Below are 18,274 nucleotides of genomic sequence, written 5' to 3'. Positions count from 1 at the left end.
AGTGAAGAAACCTTTTTCTACTTTGCTGTCTCGCAGCTGCGCTTAGTGAGCCTGAGCACGTCATGCAAAGGAACGTACAATCCTGTGACCTTAAGGGCTCCAAACTCTAGCCCCTCGGTAGTCAAATCACCAGGATGAGCTGTTTGGGTGCCTGAGCTAGCCTGAAAGTAAAGTAAAATGGTCAGTCCTCATCGACAATTTATCGTGTGGGATGACTGACATATCTAAGGGCATATAGTACGAAGTTGGGGTGTCCGGCTGTGATGGATCCAGAAGTCATCAAGTGCACTGCATCGAAAATGCACTCAGGAGTTCTACTGGGGGCAGTAACTCGAATGTCCGAACTGATGGCGAAAAGAAAACAATATGAGATGCAGCCTTTGTCCTGGTGCATTGTGGATTAAGGTAGGAGTCCTGACAGGCCTTGTGACACGAAACTTCTTTGAAGAAAAGCAAACTGGAAACGTGGGAGCCAAACATTAGATGGTAGGAAAATGCAGAGCATTTGTATTTACAGCTACACATGCTATGAACCTTTCTTTGCACCTCAGTGTACGCGGCGACTATACTGCTCCCTCAGCTCCACGGATGTAGAATTCAATACACTACTTGGCTCAATTTTCTGTATTTCAGCATGAAGTATGGGAAGACATCTTCAGATGACACTTCAACTGAAATGTTTTACTTGTACGTTTTTTTTCTCCAAGTTAAACATGCTTAATGTTGTCCTATCTGCAGTCCATAATTAAGTTGACCTCATCATGGCCAGAAACTTCCTGAATTTTGTCAATATAATTTTTTGCTTCTGTTACATGTGCTGTTGACAAAAACAGAGGCTTATCTTGTGAATGTTTCTGATTATTCATTCCTTTTCCTCAAGAAAGATGTTGCTGCTCTACTAGGTCTGACTATACCTCAGGAAAGAATAACCTGAAGCAGTGATACTCAAAGTACGGCCCAGGGGTCACATGCGGCCCTCCTGACCTTTAAATGTGGCGCCATAGTCAGCAGGAGCACTGGGCTGCTGCTAACTTGACTCAGCACTAACATTAATAGAAGTTAGATAAACAGGCAAGCATCTATCCACTGGTTAATAGAAGTTAAAGAAAGTTAGTTACTAGGTTGTCCTGCATGACTTAACTACAGGAATACCTTCATTTTTTAAGACCTCTTGCAGCAAAAGTATAAAAATGTAATAAATTCTCTTCACAATTTAAAGAGTGTATTTCATTAACAAGCAGAACCGTTTTACCTTGGTACATCAGATTACATCAATACACTGAAGTATTTTGTAAAAACAATACATTCTTCCTGCACCTTAACAATGTCACTAGTGAACCTGAAGTCATTTCAGTTATGTGCACTCTTTGGTTGAACTGAATTCCTATTATACGTGAATAATTGGGTTGGGGCCGGGGCTTCAGTACTCCCGTCCCTTTGAGCAGGAGTGATGTCCTCATTGGCCTCGGAGATGTCTGCTTCGGAGTCCAGGATCTCTTCTGGCTCCGGAAGGTTTCGGGACCTGGATTGAAGATGTCCGGAATGGAGCCTGTGCCTCGCTGCATATCGCGGTGTCGAGCTCTACATCCCTGATAGTTTTTTTCGATTTGAATGAAAGGCAGGCTTCACAATTGTCCTCTCGATGGTCTGGAGAGAGGCACAAATTGCAGACAGGATGTAGGTCCGAGTGTGGAAACGAATAGTTTCTTACCTGTCGGTGTAGTTTTGCAGCTTGAAGATCTTTCTGGATTCACTATGCTGTGCATATTCCGCAATCTGGTGGTTGGGTCCGGAATCGTAGTCTTTTTTTCTCTTTTTTTTTTTTGTCGTAGCCCAGGTGGGCGTCGACGTCCCACCATTTGGTGTCCTTTCGGTGACGTCGGCGTGCTTCCGGCGGAAGCTACCACCCTTGGGCGCCATCTTCGGATTCTTTTTTCTGTCTCTTTTCCTTGTCTGTCTTTGTAGTGAATCCATGGCTATGTATGTTAATCGTTTTTTCAACGTTAGTGTTTCCACGTATTTTGTAATTGTTCCAACTTGCTTTTTTTTTTTTTTTTCATGTTTTTCCACCCTCTTTTCCAGCCTCATCTTTCTGGCGGAGGCGGGTGGGTTCGCTAGTGAATCCAGAAAGATCTTCAAGCTGCAAAACTACACCGACAGGTAAGAAACTATTCGTTTTGCAGCGTGAATCTTTCTGGATTCACTATGCTGTGCATAGATTTTGTAGCGGTTTTCGTTACTTTTGTGGCGGTTGGTGGAAGATGAGCGTTGGTTGCTAAAAATATGTTGAAGCACTTTTTGTCCTACTTGTGCTTCCTTGTTCATCTGTACATCCACGCAGTAGTGCTTCGTGGAAGTGTGTACTGAAGCCCATGTTGCCGCCAGGCATATATCCTGAATCGGTGTGTTGGCCAGGAAGGCAATTGTTGCTCCTTTCTTCCTGGTGGAGTGGGCTCGTGCCCCTCCCGTTAGCTCCTGGCCAGCTTGCTTGTGGCAGAACTGAATTGTCTGTGCGATCCATCGGGCTATGGTGTTTTTCGTAACTGGTTTGCCCATGTAACTGTTAGCGAAGGACACAAAGAACTGTTTTGTCTTCCTGTGGTCCTTTGTTCTTTCAATGTAGTGCATCACAGCCCTTCTTGCGTCTAGGGTGTGGAGCGACCTCTCAGCGCTTGTAGTGGGGTTTTGGAAGAAGCTAGGGATCTGAATACTCTGATTCATGTGGAACCTTGACACCACCTTTGGCATGAAGTGTGGGTCAGTTCTCATCACGACCCTGTCACTGTGTATCTGGATGTAGGGTTCCTGCAGTGTGAGTGCCTGCAGTTCGCTCACCCTTCGTAGTGAGGTGATCGCCACCAGGAAGGCCGTCTTCATTGTCAACGTTTGCAGTGATGCTTTGTGGATGGGTTCGAAGGGTGCTTTCATGAGCTCCGTCAGTACCACGTTTAAGTTCCAGGCCGGTGGCGGCATTCTCTTTGGCGGCGCTATTCTTTTAGCCCCTTCCAGGAATCTTTTCACGACTTGAGATGTGAAGAAGCTTCTCCCTGTTTCTCCTCTTGTGTATGCCACAATCGCTGCTAGGTGCACTCTCAGTGAGGATGAGCTTAGCTTTGCCTTGATAAGGTGTGTGAGGTACCTTAGCACCGTGGACTCCTTGGTCAGTCTCCTTTGGAGTTGTTTTTTGCAACACCATTGAGTGAATCTTTTCCACTTTTCCCCATAGCACTTGCGTGTGCTGGGCCTTCTTGCCTCTCGCAGCACCCGCAGGGTGCTCTCTGGTAGTTTCAGGTGTGCAAATTCTAAGTCCTCAGGAGCCAGGCTGAGAGGTTGAGGCTCTCTGGCTCTGGGTGTAGGATTCCTCCGTTTTCCATGGAGAGTAGGTCTCTTCTTTTTGAGAACTTGTGGGGAGGCCCCTGCGCCATCTCCATTATCTGAGAATACCACGTCTGTCTGGCCCATTGTGGTGCCACCAGGATGAGCGTCATGTTGCTCTTCATGCATTTGTTGAGCACCCTGGGGATCAGTGGTATCGGGGGAAAAGCGTAGGCAAATGTTTTTGACCAGCTTATCCATAGGGCATTCCCCTGGGACCGTGCCTCTGGTTGCCTGGATGCAAAGTATTGGCATTTTGCATTCCGGTGTGTTGCAAATAGGTCTATTGTTGGGGTGCCCCACTTCCTGAATAGACTCTCTGTTTCCGGACTGTTGAGTTCCCACTCGTGGGATGCTGAAGTCTGCCTGCTGAGCCAATCCGCTTCCACATTGTCCTTCCCTGGCAGGTGTATGGCTAGCAGGTCTATTTTTAGTGGTATGGCCCATTTCCAGATCTCTTGTGCCAAGTTTGACAGCGGGAACAATTGAGTTCCCCCCTGTTTGTTTATGTAAAACATCGTTGTGGTGTTGTCTGTTTGTATTAGCACCTTCCGGTTGTGTAGGTGTTTCTGAAAAGCCTTGAGGGCTAGCAACACAGTTTTCAGTTCCAGGTAGTTGATGTGCCTGACTGCATCTGTAGGGCTCCACAGACCCCTCACTCTGAGTCTGTTCATGTGTGCGCCCCACCCCTTCTGGGATGCGTCTGTGGTGATGATCACTGTTGGGTCCGGTGGTGTTAGAGGTTTCCCTTCTGTTATTCTCTCCTTGGTCCACCACCTTATCTCTTCCTGCACCCTGTGCGTTACAACCACTAGATCCTCCCAACTTCCTGTAGCTTGTGACCATTGTTGTTGCAGCCACTCTTGGAGTGGTCTCATTTGTAGGCGTACATTGGGGACCAGGTGGATGCATGATGCCATCATCCCCAAGATCTTGCTCACAGTCCTCACTGTCAGAGATCGCCCCTTCTGGTAGTGACGTTTCTCCCTCAGTAGGCTGAGCGTTCTCTTTTCGCTCGGTAAGACTCTGCATTGTATGGTGTCGATCTGGGCTCCCAGGAAGATCTTCACCTGCTCTGGTTCCATTGAGCTTTTGCCCCAGTGTATGGAGAAACCCAGGTTTGCTAGCGTTCCTGTCACCTGTTCTGCATGCTCTTTGCATGTCCTGTAGCAGTTTGCCTTCACCAGCCAGTCGTCGAGGTAGGGGTACACGTGTATCCCCTTTCTCCTTAGGTGTGCGGCCACTGCCGCAAGGCATTTGGTGAACACCCTTGGTGCGGACTTTAGGCGGAAAGCTAGGGTCGTGAATTGGTAGTGATCCTTGTTTACAGTGAACCTTAGCATGTGCTTGTGCTGCTTGTTCATGGGGATGTGCAGGTATGCATCTTTGAGGTCTATGGAGTGGAGAAGCGTGGCTCAGTGGTTAGAGGCGGCAGACCCGGAAGCTGAGATCAGCCGTGGACCAGGGTTCGATTCCCCGCCTCGGCGGGTCTCGGGCTCAAAAATTCCACGGACTCGACAATTCTCGCTCCGGTGCCTACTCGACTCACGGGGTCACACTCTGCGACTCTGGGCAATAGCTTGCTTAATCTCCACTACGGCCCCTCGCGGCGGGATGCCTGGCTTTCACCTTGTGAATACCCTGCCAGGGTATCTCACAGGGGAATACCAGGACGGGTTCCCTAAGCAAGCGCCTTGAGACCCCTGGGTGATTTGTGCGCTATATAAATCGAAATACATTTACATTTACATATGGTAGACAAGAAGTCCCCTGCTTTTATCTGAGGAATGACCTCTTGTAGGGACGTCATTTTGAATTTTTGAGTTTTGACGTATTTGTTCAGGAACCGTAGGTCCAGTATGGGTCTTAGGCTTTCGTCCACCTTTGGCACTAGGAAGTAGTTTGAGTACACTCCCATGTTCCGTTCTTTGAAGGGGACCCGTTCTATGGCCGCTTTGAGGAGGAGTTCTTGGGCTTCCTCTTGCAGTAGTTGCAGCTCTCTTCGTGAGTGCTGTCTTTTCCTTGGTTTTCTGTTTGGTGGCCTTTTTTCCAACTCTATGCAGTACCCGAACTGCATAATATTGAGTATCCACTTGTCTGTTGTTATTTTTCTCCACTCCTGGAGAAAAAATCTCAATCTTCCTCCTACCGGAGTTGCATGTTCCTTTGTGTCTTGTCCGTGTAGCCCTCTCCTCTTTGTTTTCCCGTGCTCCTCCCCCGGAGGGTGTGGGTGGTAGAGCACCTTCTCTCGTGTGAAGTCACTTAGAGGGGGGCTGTTCGCCGCCTCTTCTTCTCTGGCCCCGTCCATTTCCTCTCGATCGAAAGGACTGGCCCCTGCCTTGGTAGTTCCAGTTTTGCCTCTGCTGCCCCTGGTGGCCTTGGCTGTCACTCTGTTGCCCCTGGTGGAAACTCTGGTGAGAATCTCCTCTCTGGCTTCAACCTCTGCCGTTCGGCCTCCGCGACGGAGTGCCCCTTCTCATCCCTCTGAACTGCAGGGCTCCCATGGACCTTGCCGTCTCGTTGTCCTTCTTCAGTAGGGTGAGCTTATCATCAACTGGGGCTCCGAACAATGTTTCACCGCTGAAGGGTGTGTTCAGGATGTTGTTCTGGACTTCAGCCTTGAATCCTGAGATCCTGAGCCATGCTTGCCTTCTTTCAGTGATGCCTATAGCCATCAGTCTGCTGGATGTTTCTGCCCCGTCCAAGGCTGTCTTCAGGCATGAGTTGGCGATGCTCTTCCCTTCCTCTACCAGGTGTGCACCTCTGTCACGGTATTGTTCCGGGAGGTGTTTGAGCAACTGTCCCATCTCCTCCAAGTGCTGGTATTGATGCCTATTCAGGAGGGCGTTGGAATTCGCCATCCGCCAGTGCGTCGCAGCGTTCCTCTCAATCTTCCTGCCCGTTAGGTCCATCCTCCTGCTTTCTTTGTCAGGTGGGGGTCCGGACGTTGTTGGGACATTTGCCCTTTTCCTGGCCGTTGCAGCGATTATAGAATCCGCTGTGACGGAACCCTTGATGTAAGCTGGGTCTTCGGAGGAGAATTTGTACTTCTTCTCGGTCCTCGGCGTTACAGATCTGCATGTAGCCGGGTCCTTGAAGGCCTCCTTTCCCTGGGCCGTGATACTCTTGAGCATGGGCAGGAACTGGCTCCTTGTCTGTATGGGGAGCAGTGTCTCGAGTAGGAAGTCTGCTTCTGGCTTCTTCTCTTCCAGCTTAATTCCATAAGCTGTTGCCGCCTTTCTTACCACCTCATTGTATGCCCCAATGTCATCCGGTGGCGAAGGCCTCGAGGGGTATGTTTCTACCGCCTCCTCTGGGTTTTCGGCCTCGATGTCCTGCCATTCCTGGTCTTGGGCCGTCGAGGAACCTGAACCGTAGCTCGACTGCTGTTCCCCGTAATCCCCCTCTGTGTAGTAGAGGTCCTCCTCCTCTTCGTGCTCCGAAGGTTCCGGAGTTTTCGGCGGCCCTTCGATGTCGAACTCTTCGATCGCCTGTACCTCAGCGACGGTCGGTGCCGGCTTCGGGGGAATCTTGTAACTTTTCATTTTTTCGTCGAAGTCCTTCCTTCTCTGAAGGATGTTCTCCATTTTGGCCTCGAGCCTTCTCTTTTTTCTCTGCATTTCTGCGGTCTGTTGGTCGTCGAGCGTTTCGGCCGCCCTTTTCGGCGTCGTCGTCGAAGCTTTCTTCGGCTCTTTTTCTTTCGACGTCGAAGTCGAAGGCCCTTTTTCGGGGGCTTGCTTTGATGACCTTTGCTTTTCGCTGGTCTTCTGCCTCCGGGAGTCCTTCTCGGAGGATCCGCTGGGCTCTTTTTCGGAGGATGCAGCTTCGGTCGTCGATTTGCTCGGCGCCGGTGCTCCTTTCGAGGCTCTGTGCTCCGACTTTCGAGAGTCGGCCTCAGGCTTCCGAGGCCCTGTGGGAGTTTTCGGGGTCGTAGACTCTCCTACCTTATCAGGCGTATTCTTATCGGTCTCAACGACCGTGAAGTCATCTGGTCCTTCGGCGATGTTGTCCTCATCGTCGGTGGAGAGGCCAAGTTCATAAAGCGTCGGGGCTTGGCCTTTGCCCTGCATCGTGTGGTGAGCCGTCCTCTGTCCTTCTCGAATTCGGAGTGTCTTCGGCTTGAAGACGGAGCAGGCGTTGCAGTCTCTGCTCTCGTGATCGATTGGCAGGCAGAGGTTGCAGACTGTGTGCTGGTCCTTCTGTGCGAACTTGTGGTGGCAGTTCTTGCAGAATTTAAACGGCGTCTTGTACATCCCTGCGCTCAGGGGGCCCCCTGTGTGCGCATTCCTTCAAGGACGTCGAAGATTTCGAAGTTCTCTCCTTTCTTCGTCGTCTCCTCGCTAAAGGTCCTCTTCTGTCGATGTTCTCAGGCCTTCCCCTGTGAGTTTTTGCTGTATTTTCTTCTTTCCTCCTCCAAAACTTCTGGAGCTTCACGCGACGATCCAGACCCAACGGCGGAAAAAAGAATCTGAAGATGGCGCCCAAGGGTGGTATCTTCCGCCGGAAGCACGCCGACGTCACCGAAAGGACACCAAATGGTGGGACGTCGACGCCCACCTGGGCTACGACAAAAAAAAAAAAAAAAAAGAGAAAAAAGACTACGATTCCGGACCCAACCACCAGATTGCGGAATATGCAGAGCATAGTGAATCCAGAAAGATTCACGCTGCAAAATTTAGCACCACACTGTGGACATATTTTAAAGGGAGTCCATTCCATCGACGTCCGTCTAGATCGGCGCAGGTAGGCCCGACAGCCCGAGTCGAAGTTCGCGGGCGTCTTAGAGTAATGGAAGCTTTCGAGGTGCGCGTCAAAGGCACTTGATCGAGACAATACTGTCGGTGAATGTAATTGCGCGTCGAAGAGGTCTGGAAACAGTTCCGAAACGGAGCGCAGCAACTTTCATCTGAACCCGATGGCGGAAAAAAACAATCTGACGATGGAGCCGAAGCCCTTGCGCACTCTACACCAAAGGAGGAGTCACCGGTCTCGTGACTACAAGACTTCTTTGAAAACAAAAACATGCAATCATCCGAGCCCAACACCAGATGTCGATCTATGCAAAGTGTACAATCTGCAGCTCATATGCCTCGAACAGTTTTGTACAGCGCAGATCCTGGAGTCATGTATTTCAAGATAAAACACTTGCATAGGATCACAAAATTTGGTTAAGTGGGGAAGCCGGAATTAATCCCAGGTTATCTGGTTTCACATGTGCAATTCAGCCACTAGATGTATATACTTTACCTCCCCCAGCCCCCTCAAATGCCACCCTGCTGGCATCAATGCGGCCCTCGGTCACATCATAGACCGCCCTTTATGGCCCTTGCGGAAATGGTTGCGAGTACACCTGACCTAAGGGGTGTCAATGGGACTTTGAATGTTGTTAACATTGTGAAAAGTCCCCTTTCAGACATACCTGTAAGCTTAGATTGGAAGAAAAGTAACATGCGCTTTCAGATAATACCACTAGATGGCAACAAAGGAGCAACAAATGAGGATAATAAATTGATAAAGCAAAAAAGATAGAATATAAGAGAGAAAAAGGAATAGAGGCGGAGCGCATAGAAAAACAAGATTGGAGAGCTAGAAGGTGAGAAAAGGAAAAGAGTGATACAGGTAAGACTGGAAGGAGAGAAATAGACAAAACCAGAGATGGTGGGATACTTGAGCTAAGAAAACAAGACATTGATGGGTAAAAATATTTTAAAGAATAGAAAAGGAGGCAAGAAGATACAAGACAGATAAGAGATATAGATAGAAATGAAGAAAGATGACAACATCGAGAGAGAATAGAACATAACAAAAAATTAATAGGTTGATAAAGAGTGAAATTAGGAAACAGAAAAATGGAGTGAAAAATGAGTGACACGAAGAAAAAGTAAATAAAGAGAGTGAAGACGGCAGAGCAGCCAGTAGGAAGAAGAAAAGAGGGCACAGAAAGAAACGAAAAGAAGCCAAGAGACAAAAGATGGCATAAATTTGAGTGGCAAGAAAAGTTAAACTGAGGGAAAGAGAGGAAACTTGTGAACAGAAGAGCAGAGGGAAATAGGGAAAGCAGAATAATAATGAAAGTGAAAGAGGGGAATGAGAAACGTGAGAAGTAAAGCTGCTTAAAATATAGACTAAAAATTGAAATAAGGAAACGGAGAGAAAAAGAAGTAAGAAAGGAAGAGGCCAAGAATAGAAGCGAAAACAATTACTAAAAAGACAAAGTAAGGGAGAGAAAGCTCAAGGGAGGAAAGGGTTTGAGAAAGAATGCATGAAGATAAACATGCATTTGCAATGCAATAGGTCTCACATTTACGAGAGGTAGAATTATTGGCATTGTAATTGATAATGCTTTTTACATAAGTGTTTTTGTGTGGATGTATGAGGAGGGTAGTGGAATTATGTTTGTTTTATTGAAATGGTTAGTCGTGGAATTGTGTGGGGTTGTATTTTGTGGTGTTTAGTGTATTTGTGTAGTGGAATTATGTGCTATGGTGAATAGATAGGGGTGACAGATGCAGAGAATAGATAGAAAGGAAGATAGGGAGGGATAGGTATTTTGTGCACGACGTGGTGAATGAACTCCAGAGAGAGTAACAGACGTAGTGAGTGTGAAAGAGAAAGAAGGGAAGAGCAGGCTATAGACGTATAAAGAGCGAGCGTTTGTATTTGCAGAAGACACCCAAAGAAGAGGAGGAGAGAGTGGGTTTGAGGGGCGGAAACCTGGATAAAGCATGGGAAAGATATTGTTCACGAAGACCTAAAGTGAACCAGATGAGAGATGCAAGAATAGTGTATCTGAGAGAGAGAGAGAGAGAAAGAGACAGAGGGACATGTGAGAGGAGCCCCTATGAGGGAGGGGAGCCAAGAGGTGTAGCAGTGCACAGCACAAGCAGGTACGGGAAGATAGCGTGTGTGAGAAAGTATAGAGAGGAGAAAGGGAGTGTGAGGGAGGGATGAGAGGGGGCAGTGGATTTGTGAAATGAGAGCGGGTAGTGAGAGTGAGGGAGAGATGAGAGGGGTAGTGGGTAGGTTGAGGAGAGATTATAGAGTTGGTGGAAGTGTGAGAGAGAGATGTGTTGTGCTGGAATTGTTTGTTCTGAAATTGTGTGGTGTGGAGTTGTGCAGCGAAAATATATGGAATGGTGTGTTGGAAAATTATGTGGAAAGTAATTAAATGGTATTAAGTGTAGTGGAATTATGTAGAGGGAAATTGTGTGCTATAAAGATAATTATGTGGAATTGTACTGTGTGTTGTGTATTTGATATGCTTTGGATTTGAAGTATATGGTGTGCTATTACATTCTTCGGCATGATAAGAAATTTGTGTTTTGAAGGTATATGGTGTGTTGTGGAATTGTGTTAAGTTGATGCATGTTGTTTGGTGTGTTATAATGTGGTGACTATTGGAAATGTGTAGAGTTGAATTGTGTGGTGTGGAACTGTGAGGTGTTGAATAAAATTATGCTTTTTAGAATTATGTAAGGGGCCAGCAGAAAGGTAAAGGCTGTGGATTGTAAGGGTCCTGCAGAAAGGTTGAGGCTGTGGATGGTAAGGGGCCAGCAGAAAGGTTAAGGCTGTGGATGGCAAGGGGCCAGCAGAAAGGTTAAGGCTGTGGATGGCAAGGGGCCAGCAGAAAGGTTAAGGCTGTGGATGGTAAGGGGCCAGTAGAAAGGTTAAGGCTGTGGATAGTAAGGGGCCAGTAGAAAGGTTGAGGCTGTGGATTCCAAGGGGGCAGCAGAAAGGTTTAAGATGTGGATTGCTAGCCAAAGGAATCCAGGGATCACTAGGGAGGTTGGAAAATCATGGTCGGGCTGCATGCATGGGGTAGAAACTCAGTGCAAGGAGATACGGGTCAGCAGTGATAAATAGGCGTGCTCTTCGTCTTGGTCGCCGAAGATGTTCTCCGGATCCGGGGCCGCTTGTTTAGCTTCCATGCGCATCGCGCGCCGAAGCTTGAGAGTCTTCTTTGAGCGGAATTGTGCACACAACTTGCACTTGCCGTCGTCGTGGTCAGGCGAAAGGCATTTGTTACACACGGGGTGTAGATCGATGTGTGGGTACTTGGACCCACAGAGCGGGCAGTACTTAAACGGGCTCCGCTCCATGGCCGAAAAGGCTTGCAGTCGTGTCGCGATGAGAAGGCCTCAAAGTTCCGAGAGCGAAGAAAACTCCGCTTATTCCGGCTCCAAGAGACGGAAGACTCGAGACCGTGCGCAGACAATACCGACGCAAGAAAATCGAGGCCTTTTGGCCGCTAAAAGTTAGTTTTTCTTGGTTCCGACAGTAAGACGTCGAGACCACATCCGAACCCAATGGCGGAAAAAAACAATCTGGGGATGGAGCCGATGCCCATGCGCACTGTAGTCCAGGGGAGGAGCCACCTATCTCAGGATACTTCGAAGACTCTTCCAGGACAACAATGTGCAATCATCCGAGCCCAACACTAGGCGGCGATCTAATGCTAAGATATGAATTTAGCAGCCCACATGCCTCGAACATAGGCGTGGGCATACTTATGGCCTAAGGACCAGGCGTTATATACTCTGGGCCGGGCTCTACATATTCATGGCCCAGCTCTACCTTCTATGGGCCAAGTGTTTCATGCTCTGGGTCATGCTGTACATGCTTATGGCGAAGCTCTACATTTTAAGGGCAGGGCATTACATACCCAGGGTCATGCTGTGCATGCTCCTGGCCTTAGCGCCAGGCGTTCGATACTCCGGGTCGCACTGCGCATGCTCATGGCCAGGCTCTACATTCCAAGGGCAGGGTATTACATGCCCAGGGTCATGCTTTGCATGCTCTGTCCTGGCCTTAGGACCAGGCGTTCAGAACTCAGGGTCGCGCTTTGCATGCTCATAGCCAGGATCTACAGCCCGAGGGCAAGTATCACATACCAAGGCTGTGCTGTACATGCTTCTGGCCGGGCTCCACAGTCTAAGGGACAGAAGTTATATGCTCTGGGTCTGTAAATTCAAGGCCAGGCTCTATATCCCAAGGACCACGTATTGCATACTCAGATCCAGAGGACCACGTATTACATACTCAGGGGAGTGCTGTGCGTGCTCATGGCCAGGCTCTACATTCATAGGCCCAGGTGTTACATGCTCAAGTCTTCGCTCTATATTTCCCAAGACAAGCTCCGACTAGGAGCCCTATGTGTATTGCCATGGCTGTGCTGAGAAAGAGGAGGGCTGGGCGGACATGTTCCTTGCCAGGCTGTGTCTATGCTACTTCCTCGCCTGTGTGACGCACCTTCATCCTGAGTGCTGGAGGACGACGAAGAGTTGCTCATGTCTGTGGGGAGGTCTTCACTGTTCAGCAGGTTCAGAGGCGGCAGGCTGTCCAGCAGCAGGTCGGCCTTGGGGTGCTCCACTAATGGGGTGACGGTCTGGCTGGACGAGGCATCCGCTTGGCTGTCTGTCTGCTCTTCCCGATCATCCAGGAACTGTTATTACAACAACAGAACAAATCACTCATGAGGACAAACAACACACAGCAGTCTGCAAGTTCATCTGCTGACGCAGATGCTGAAATGGATAAAACCACATACCTTACAGCCAGTAAAAATTACAATACTGGGATCTTTAAAATAATTATTCACATCCAATTTCGGCTCAACCTGAGAAAACTGCCGCTTCTTTCAGTGTGTACCTTTAAGACAGAACACTAAACTCTAGGAAGTTTGACAAGACTTCACAAATTAAGCTGAAGTATATGCAATATTCACAAAAACGCTATTCACCTTGTACAAGTCTCAGACTCTTATATTTTCCAAAACAGCATTTATTTATTTTTGTAATCAGAGAATATGAAGATGCATCTTTTAATATTTTGCACAAGGGCAGAACCATCCGGCACTAGTGCACAGGTACACATATCTCACTGCTGCAGCAGGCTCAGGCCGTGTACTAAAACCAGAGGTGCTGGAAAATAATCCTGTTGGCAACAGGGCTGCTGATCCACTAGAAAGACCATGGCAGACCAGACCCTGGAGCTTCCCACAGAGGAGCATTTGCACAGTCTTAATAATGTAGCAGAACACTTAGGCACTGCTCCTAGTCCAGGCTTCAGAGCCTGGACTGCTGAAGAATGGGGAGTCTGACAAAGGATTCTATAATCCATGCACACATCAAGACGTCTGGACTCTTAGCACAAATTATCAAGAAGGCTTAAGGTTTGATGAGCACGGACTCCAAGTCCCAAAGTGCAGCAGAAGGAGATAGGCCAGGGCAGGGAGTCTAGTCACCTAGCCCTAAAGTGCTACAAAAGGTTCAGCCCAGAATTAGCCCAACCAGACCGTCAGAGAAGGGAAGGCTTAGAATGCAGGCTTTGGGACAGGGGTTCTAGGCCAGGACAGGGAGTCTGGTCTCTTAGTGCTCAAGTGCTCCAGAAGATCCAGCTCTGCGTTAGACCCACCACACTGCCCCAGAAAGGAAGGCTTAGAATGGAGGGTTTGGGGCAAGGGTTCTAGCCCAGGACTGGCAATCTGATCTCCTACCTGTTAGAAGGTGGTTCTGACACTAGGGCCGCCCAGATTTTTCGCTTTTTGAGCACCTAATTATGGAGCTTTTACTGTGGGGGAGACTCATAATCTGGGACTCATCCACAGTGAACTCATAATGAAGGAGACTGCATGGAGATTTTACTGGTGTCTGCCTGGCTTGACTAGGCCGCTGCGCAGCAGCTGGAGTATGGGACACCGTGCTGGTTACATGCAGACACGGGTGTACATGCGTGTGCACACGTGTAGGAGCTGCGCAGGGGAGATTCCTAGCGTGCGCAGTCCAGGAGCAGCTACAGAGTGAATGGTGTGGCAGGACTTATGCAGAATTGGGTGGTGACATGGAATAGGCTTTATACCCTGGGAAGGAACATGCCAGGGAAAGTCAGTGCGTTTTACTGTGTTTTCACTTCATTATTCCCCAATGGGGATGTGGGGCCCATGGCTAAAATGACTTCCACAAAGCATACAGATTCCAGACATGCACTAAAGTCCATTGTAGAGTAGGTGAAAATAAGTATTCTGCAGAGTCCAAAGTCAAATTTGTACTGCTTTTGGGTCATACAGAACTGTCATTTCTCTGAGCCAGCCATGACCAGACCCAGGCTGAGGGTTGACCTCAGCAGAATGGATTGATAACCTTCCTTCCACAAGCTAGGGCCTCCTCTCCACAAAGAAGAAGATGGGTGGGGCTACAGGCTCATCCATTAGCAGCTGTCACTGGGTGCCAGGCACCAGTTTGCACCCAGGAGAGAAGGCAGTGAAGGGGGGAAGGAGTTGGGTTTCAGAGGCCATGTGGCTAGAGACACTGGAGGACTCCATTTTGAACAAACCCAGAGGCTGGACAAGAAGGAGGGGGCAGGGGCAGGGAAGTGATGTGTCGCTGTTTGATAGGACCCACAGAGACTTTCTGCTAGCCCCCTACTCAACTTTTAAAAAGTACTTGCACAGGAAGAGAAGCTCTCTCTGGGGTGTGGTCTGCTGAGGTGGAAGGTGCTGGAGCCTGGCAATGGGCAGTTGGAAGGAGAGACCCCCTGACTGTCACCCAGGCCCCTAACAGCACCAGAAGAAGCGCCCAGGACCGGTGCGCAGAAGCAGGGGCCTCTGCCCAGGGAGAAGAGAGGCGCAGGAGGAGAGCCAGGTGAAAGGCTGGCGAAGGGAGCCAGTGCAGACCACTCCCTGCATAGTGCACCCTCTTGTAGACCCGAAGAGTGAAGGAGAGTGCTCCCAGTGGCTGGGGGGCACCGCCAGGAGCAAGAAGATGCGAAAATGGAGCAGATCGGACCTCCAGGGGCTGAGATATGGCCCCCAGAAGGTGAGCGACCTTGGACCTGTGGCCCCCTGGCGGTGAAGCGCGTGAGGCTCTGCCGCTGGTCCAGGAAAGGCCCCCGGGGTGGGTCAGGTCCCGGGGACTGCCCTCCAACGTGGAGAGCCTGCGGGGGTCCCGGGTGGGACTGGGGCCCCGAACAAGGAAGGAGGAGCCAGGGGCCCGAGTGGGACCGGGCCCCCAACCAAAGCGCGGAGCGGCCGGGTGTGGGCTCCCTGCGCCGCATACCCTTACCCGGGGGTCCAGGTGGGACCGGGCCCCCCACCGAGGCCCCAGAAAGCAGCAGGAGCTTGAAAGCATGATGCCTTGCAAGGCCTGAGGAATGGATTGTTTTTGGCATTTTGGTGGCCCCCAGAGGAGAGGAGTCCCCCTCGAGTGTGAAAAGGTGCTGGGGGAGCTGCTGGAGCAGCGCAGTCTCTCCCCAGCATAAAGCTAAGCCCCACCCTAAGTTTCTTGAGGATTTAAAAAGAATAACCCCTCAACTCTCAGCGAAGATTGCATCACCTCCTAGGCTGGAACTTTTGTTCTACAGCTGGGGGTTCATTGAGAAGTGCATCAAAGATTGAAGGGCTGAGTTGGAGATGTCTCGAGAAGGGCATCCCCTGGAGGTGAAATGGCGTAATTGCACTGAAATGCATTTATTAATGGTTATTTCTTTTAGAGGGACTGATGTTCAATGTGAAGTACTGGTGTAAGGTGATGTCACAAGCAAAGTGGATTTAAGTGGCTAGACACTCCTGCTAGGGTGTCTGACGGTATTTACAACTTAATCCTGTGATCATCTGTGATGCCTTTAGGGGCTGTAATTGCAATGCATTTTTAATGATATCCAAATGTGCGGAGTACTGTCATTCTAAAGTGTGCGTAAACATGTAGTCTTGCTGCTGCGCTTAGGTGAAGACCCCAGACTGTTAGCCCTTAAGATGTAGAGGTGTATACTTTAGGGTCAGTAGGAGATGCTTGGTCAGGGTCATGTGTCACCAAGGCAGGTGTATCCCTGTTTAATGCTTGTTGAAGTAATGGGAGGGGGACGCCATTGGGATGGTGCCAGTGCGCATGGCCCTCGCTCCAGGATAGGTTCAACTAATTGCATTGGGGGCAAGATGATGTGCATACATGGGAGTGGTGGTACTAGACCCCACCCCCCCCTGCTGGAGGGGTGGAGATGTTATGCAATGTCACAAAGTAATTCCAACAGCTTATGTATATTTGTAAATTGGTGTATAGTATTGAGTGATGTGTGTGTTTAATAAATGTACTCTTACTTTTATAAAGGAAAGTACAGACTGGACAATCAATTATTGAGTGTTATTTTTGCGCACCTGCAAATGGCGATTACTAGCCCACACCACCTCCCTTGAGTAAGCCTCAGACTGCTCTGCAACGCTACCCTCTGAGAGTCAGGCGCTGCCCTAGGGTGTTTGGTTCCCAGTGAAGGACAAATGTGTCATGTTATTTGTGCAGGCCTCACAGATGCTGCCTCGTTTTCCAACACTACCCCTCAAGCGCTGCATCAGGTCCAGCGCAGGATTAGCCCCACCACACTGCCAAAGTACTGTAGAAGTCTCAGGCCCCGATCAGTGTGCCCACAATCTTAGTGCCCAGAGGCCTGAAGCCCTCGATCAATGTGCACACAATCTTAGTGCCCAGAGGCCTGAAGCCCTCGATCAATGTGCCCACAATCTCAGTGCACAGAGGCCTGCAGCCTTTCTTAGAGAGCTCTTGTCCTCTGATTACTGCAGTATTTTACAGCTTGGGTAATGGAGTCCAGCTCCGAACCAATGTGTGTCAGAGGACTGTAGAATAGCTCTTGCCCCCTAACCTTCTAGTGCTACACAAGTCTGAGGCCAAGCAGAGAGGCAGAACCCTGTAGTAGTGTCAGAACCAGAGGCCAACCTGTGGAAGTCTCTCTAACCTCCAAGTGCTGCTGAAACCTGGTGCGCAGCTCTGTGTTCATCACCACCCCCTCCCTCCACCCCTTTGTGAGTTCTCCACAAGACTATAGCATCTCTGGCGAGGGGGCAGCACAGATATCTAGCAAGCAAAATATCTGCCTACTTCTAGTGGCAAAACTTACAGGAGAACTGGCACCAAGCACTTACCGAAGGGATCCCGTCGCTGCTCGCCAGCGAGGTGAAGGACTGGTTGACGGGAAGCATCCTGTCAATCAGAGGGCTGACATCCAGCTTCCCGTCAATCACACAGCGCGAGGTGGCGTCGCTGAGTTCAATAACGTCGGGGATATCTTCACTGTTCCTGTCAAGGGAAAAGGAGGGTGTCAATCAGTGAGGCTGCAGGGAAAGCTGTGTGGAGGCAGACGGGTGTAAATAGAAACATTTATTGGTGCACACAGTAAGGTATATAGGAAAGGTAGTTATGTACAACATATAAGTGCTCCACTAGGAACTGGATAATACAGTTTGCTTCCTGCGAGGGAAAGTTTGCATCCAGGTCAGACTCCTGGTCAGACTCACTGCACTCCCTCTGCGCAGCTCCACCGTTAAGGCTCTGCCCTTAGCACCAGCTTGAGCTCCTTAGGTAGGTGTTCGAGGCCCTCCTCCAGCGGCAGGCTCCAGCCTGCGCCTCATCCCTGGTTGTCTAGTGGAAGAGCACCCTGCTCTTCTGCTATTCCACTCTGTCTTTTGTCTCTCTGCCTCTTTTTCATTTCTTTCTATCTGCCCATTTTCATTTCTTTCTAGTTGCCTCTTTCATTTCCTTCATTAGCATTTTTCATCTCTTTATCCTCGCCATTCATCTCTGCCTCTCTCGCTCCCAGCCGCTGCTGCCCTAACGGCCCCTCCCTTCCCAGCGTGTCGCTCCCGCCTCGCAGCTGATCGCCCACCCCTACTTAATGAAGGCCGCAGGCACGCCAAATGGAAGCCCGTCGGCGACCCGACTGTGATCAGCGCCAGGGACCCTGGTCCCTTGAACATCCGCCGTTATGACCCCAGCACTCTACATGCTCTCAACCCCGGATGCAAAATTGCCAGCTTTCGACGTCGAGCAACATTCAAGACCCGATCTCCTGCCGACACAACCGCCACAAACATTCACCCACCTACGGCCCCCAACAG

At 49.6% G+C, this 18,274-nt stretch overlaps 1 protein-coding gene across 2 annotated transcripts in view; it reads right to left on the bottom strand.

Annotated features, from left to right (window-relative positions):
* The window catches only part of GRAMD1A (GRAM domain containing 1A), a 336,050-nt gene that overhangs the window by 66,528 nt on the left and 251,248 nt on the right, over positions 1 to 18,274 (bottom strand). For both annotated transcript variants that reach the window (XM_078655362.1, XM_078655361.1), the window contains 2 exons: positions 17,303 to 17,456; positions 12,625 to 12,817 (listed from right to left, as the gene is read on the bottom strand). In XM_078655362.1, coding sequence (XP_078511488.1) covers positions 12,625 to 12,817; positions 17,303 to 17,456 — 347 coding nt within the window. The remainder of the gene's footprint in view (positions 1 to 12,624; positions 12,818 to 17,302; positions 17,457 to 18,274) is intronic.

The sequence above is a fragment of the Lissotriton helveticus genome, chromosome 7 (genome assembly GCF_964261635.1).
Source record: "Lissotriton helveticus chromosome 7, aLisHel1.1, whole genome shotgun sequence".
NCBI lineage: Eukaryota > Metazoa > Chordata > Amphibia > Caudata > Salamandridae > Lissotriton > Lissotriton helveticus.
This window is presented reverse-complemented; position numbering and strand designations above follow the sequence as displayed.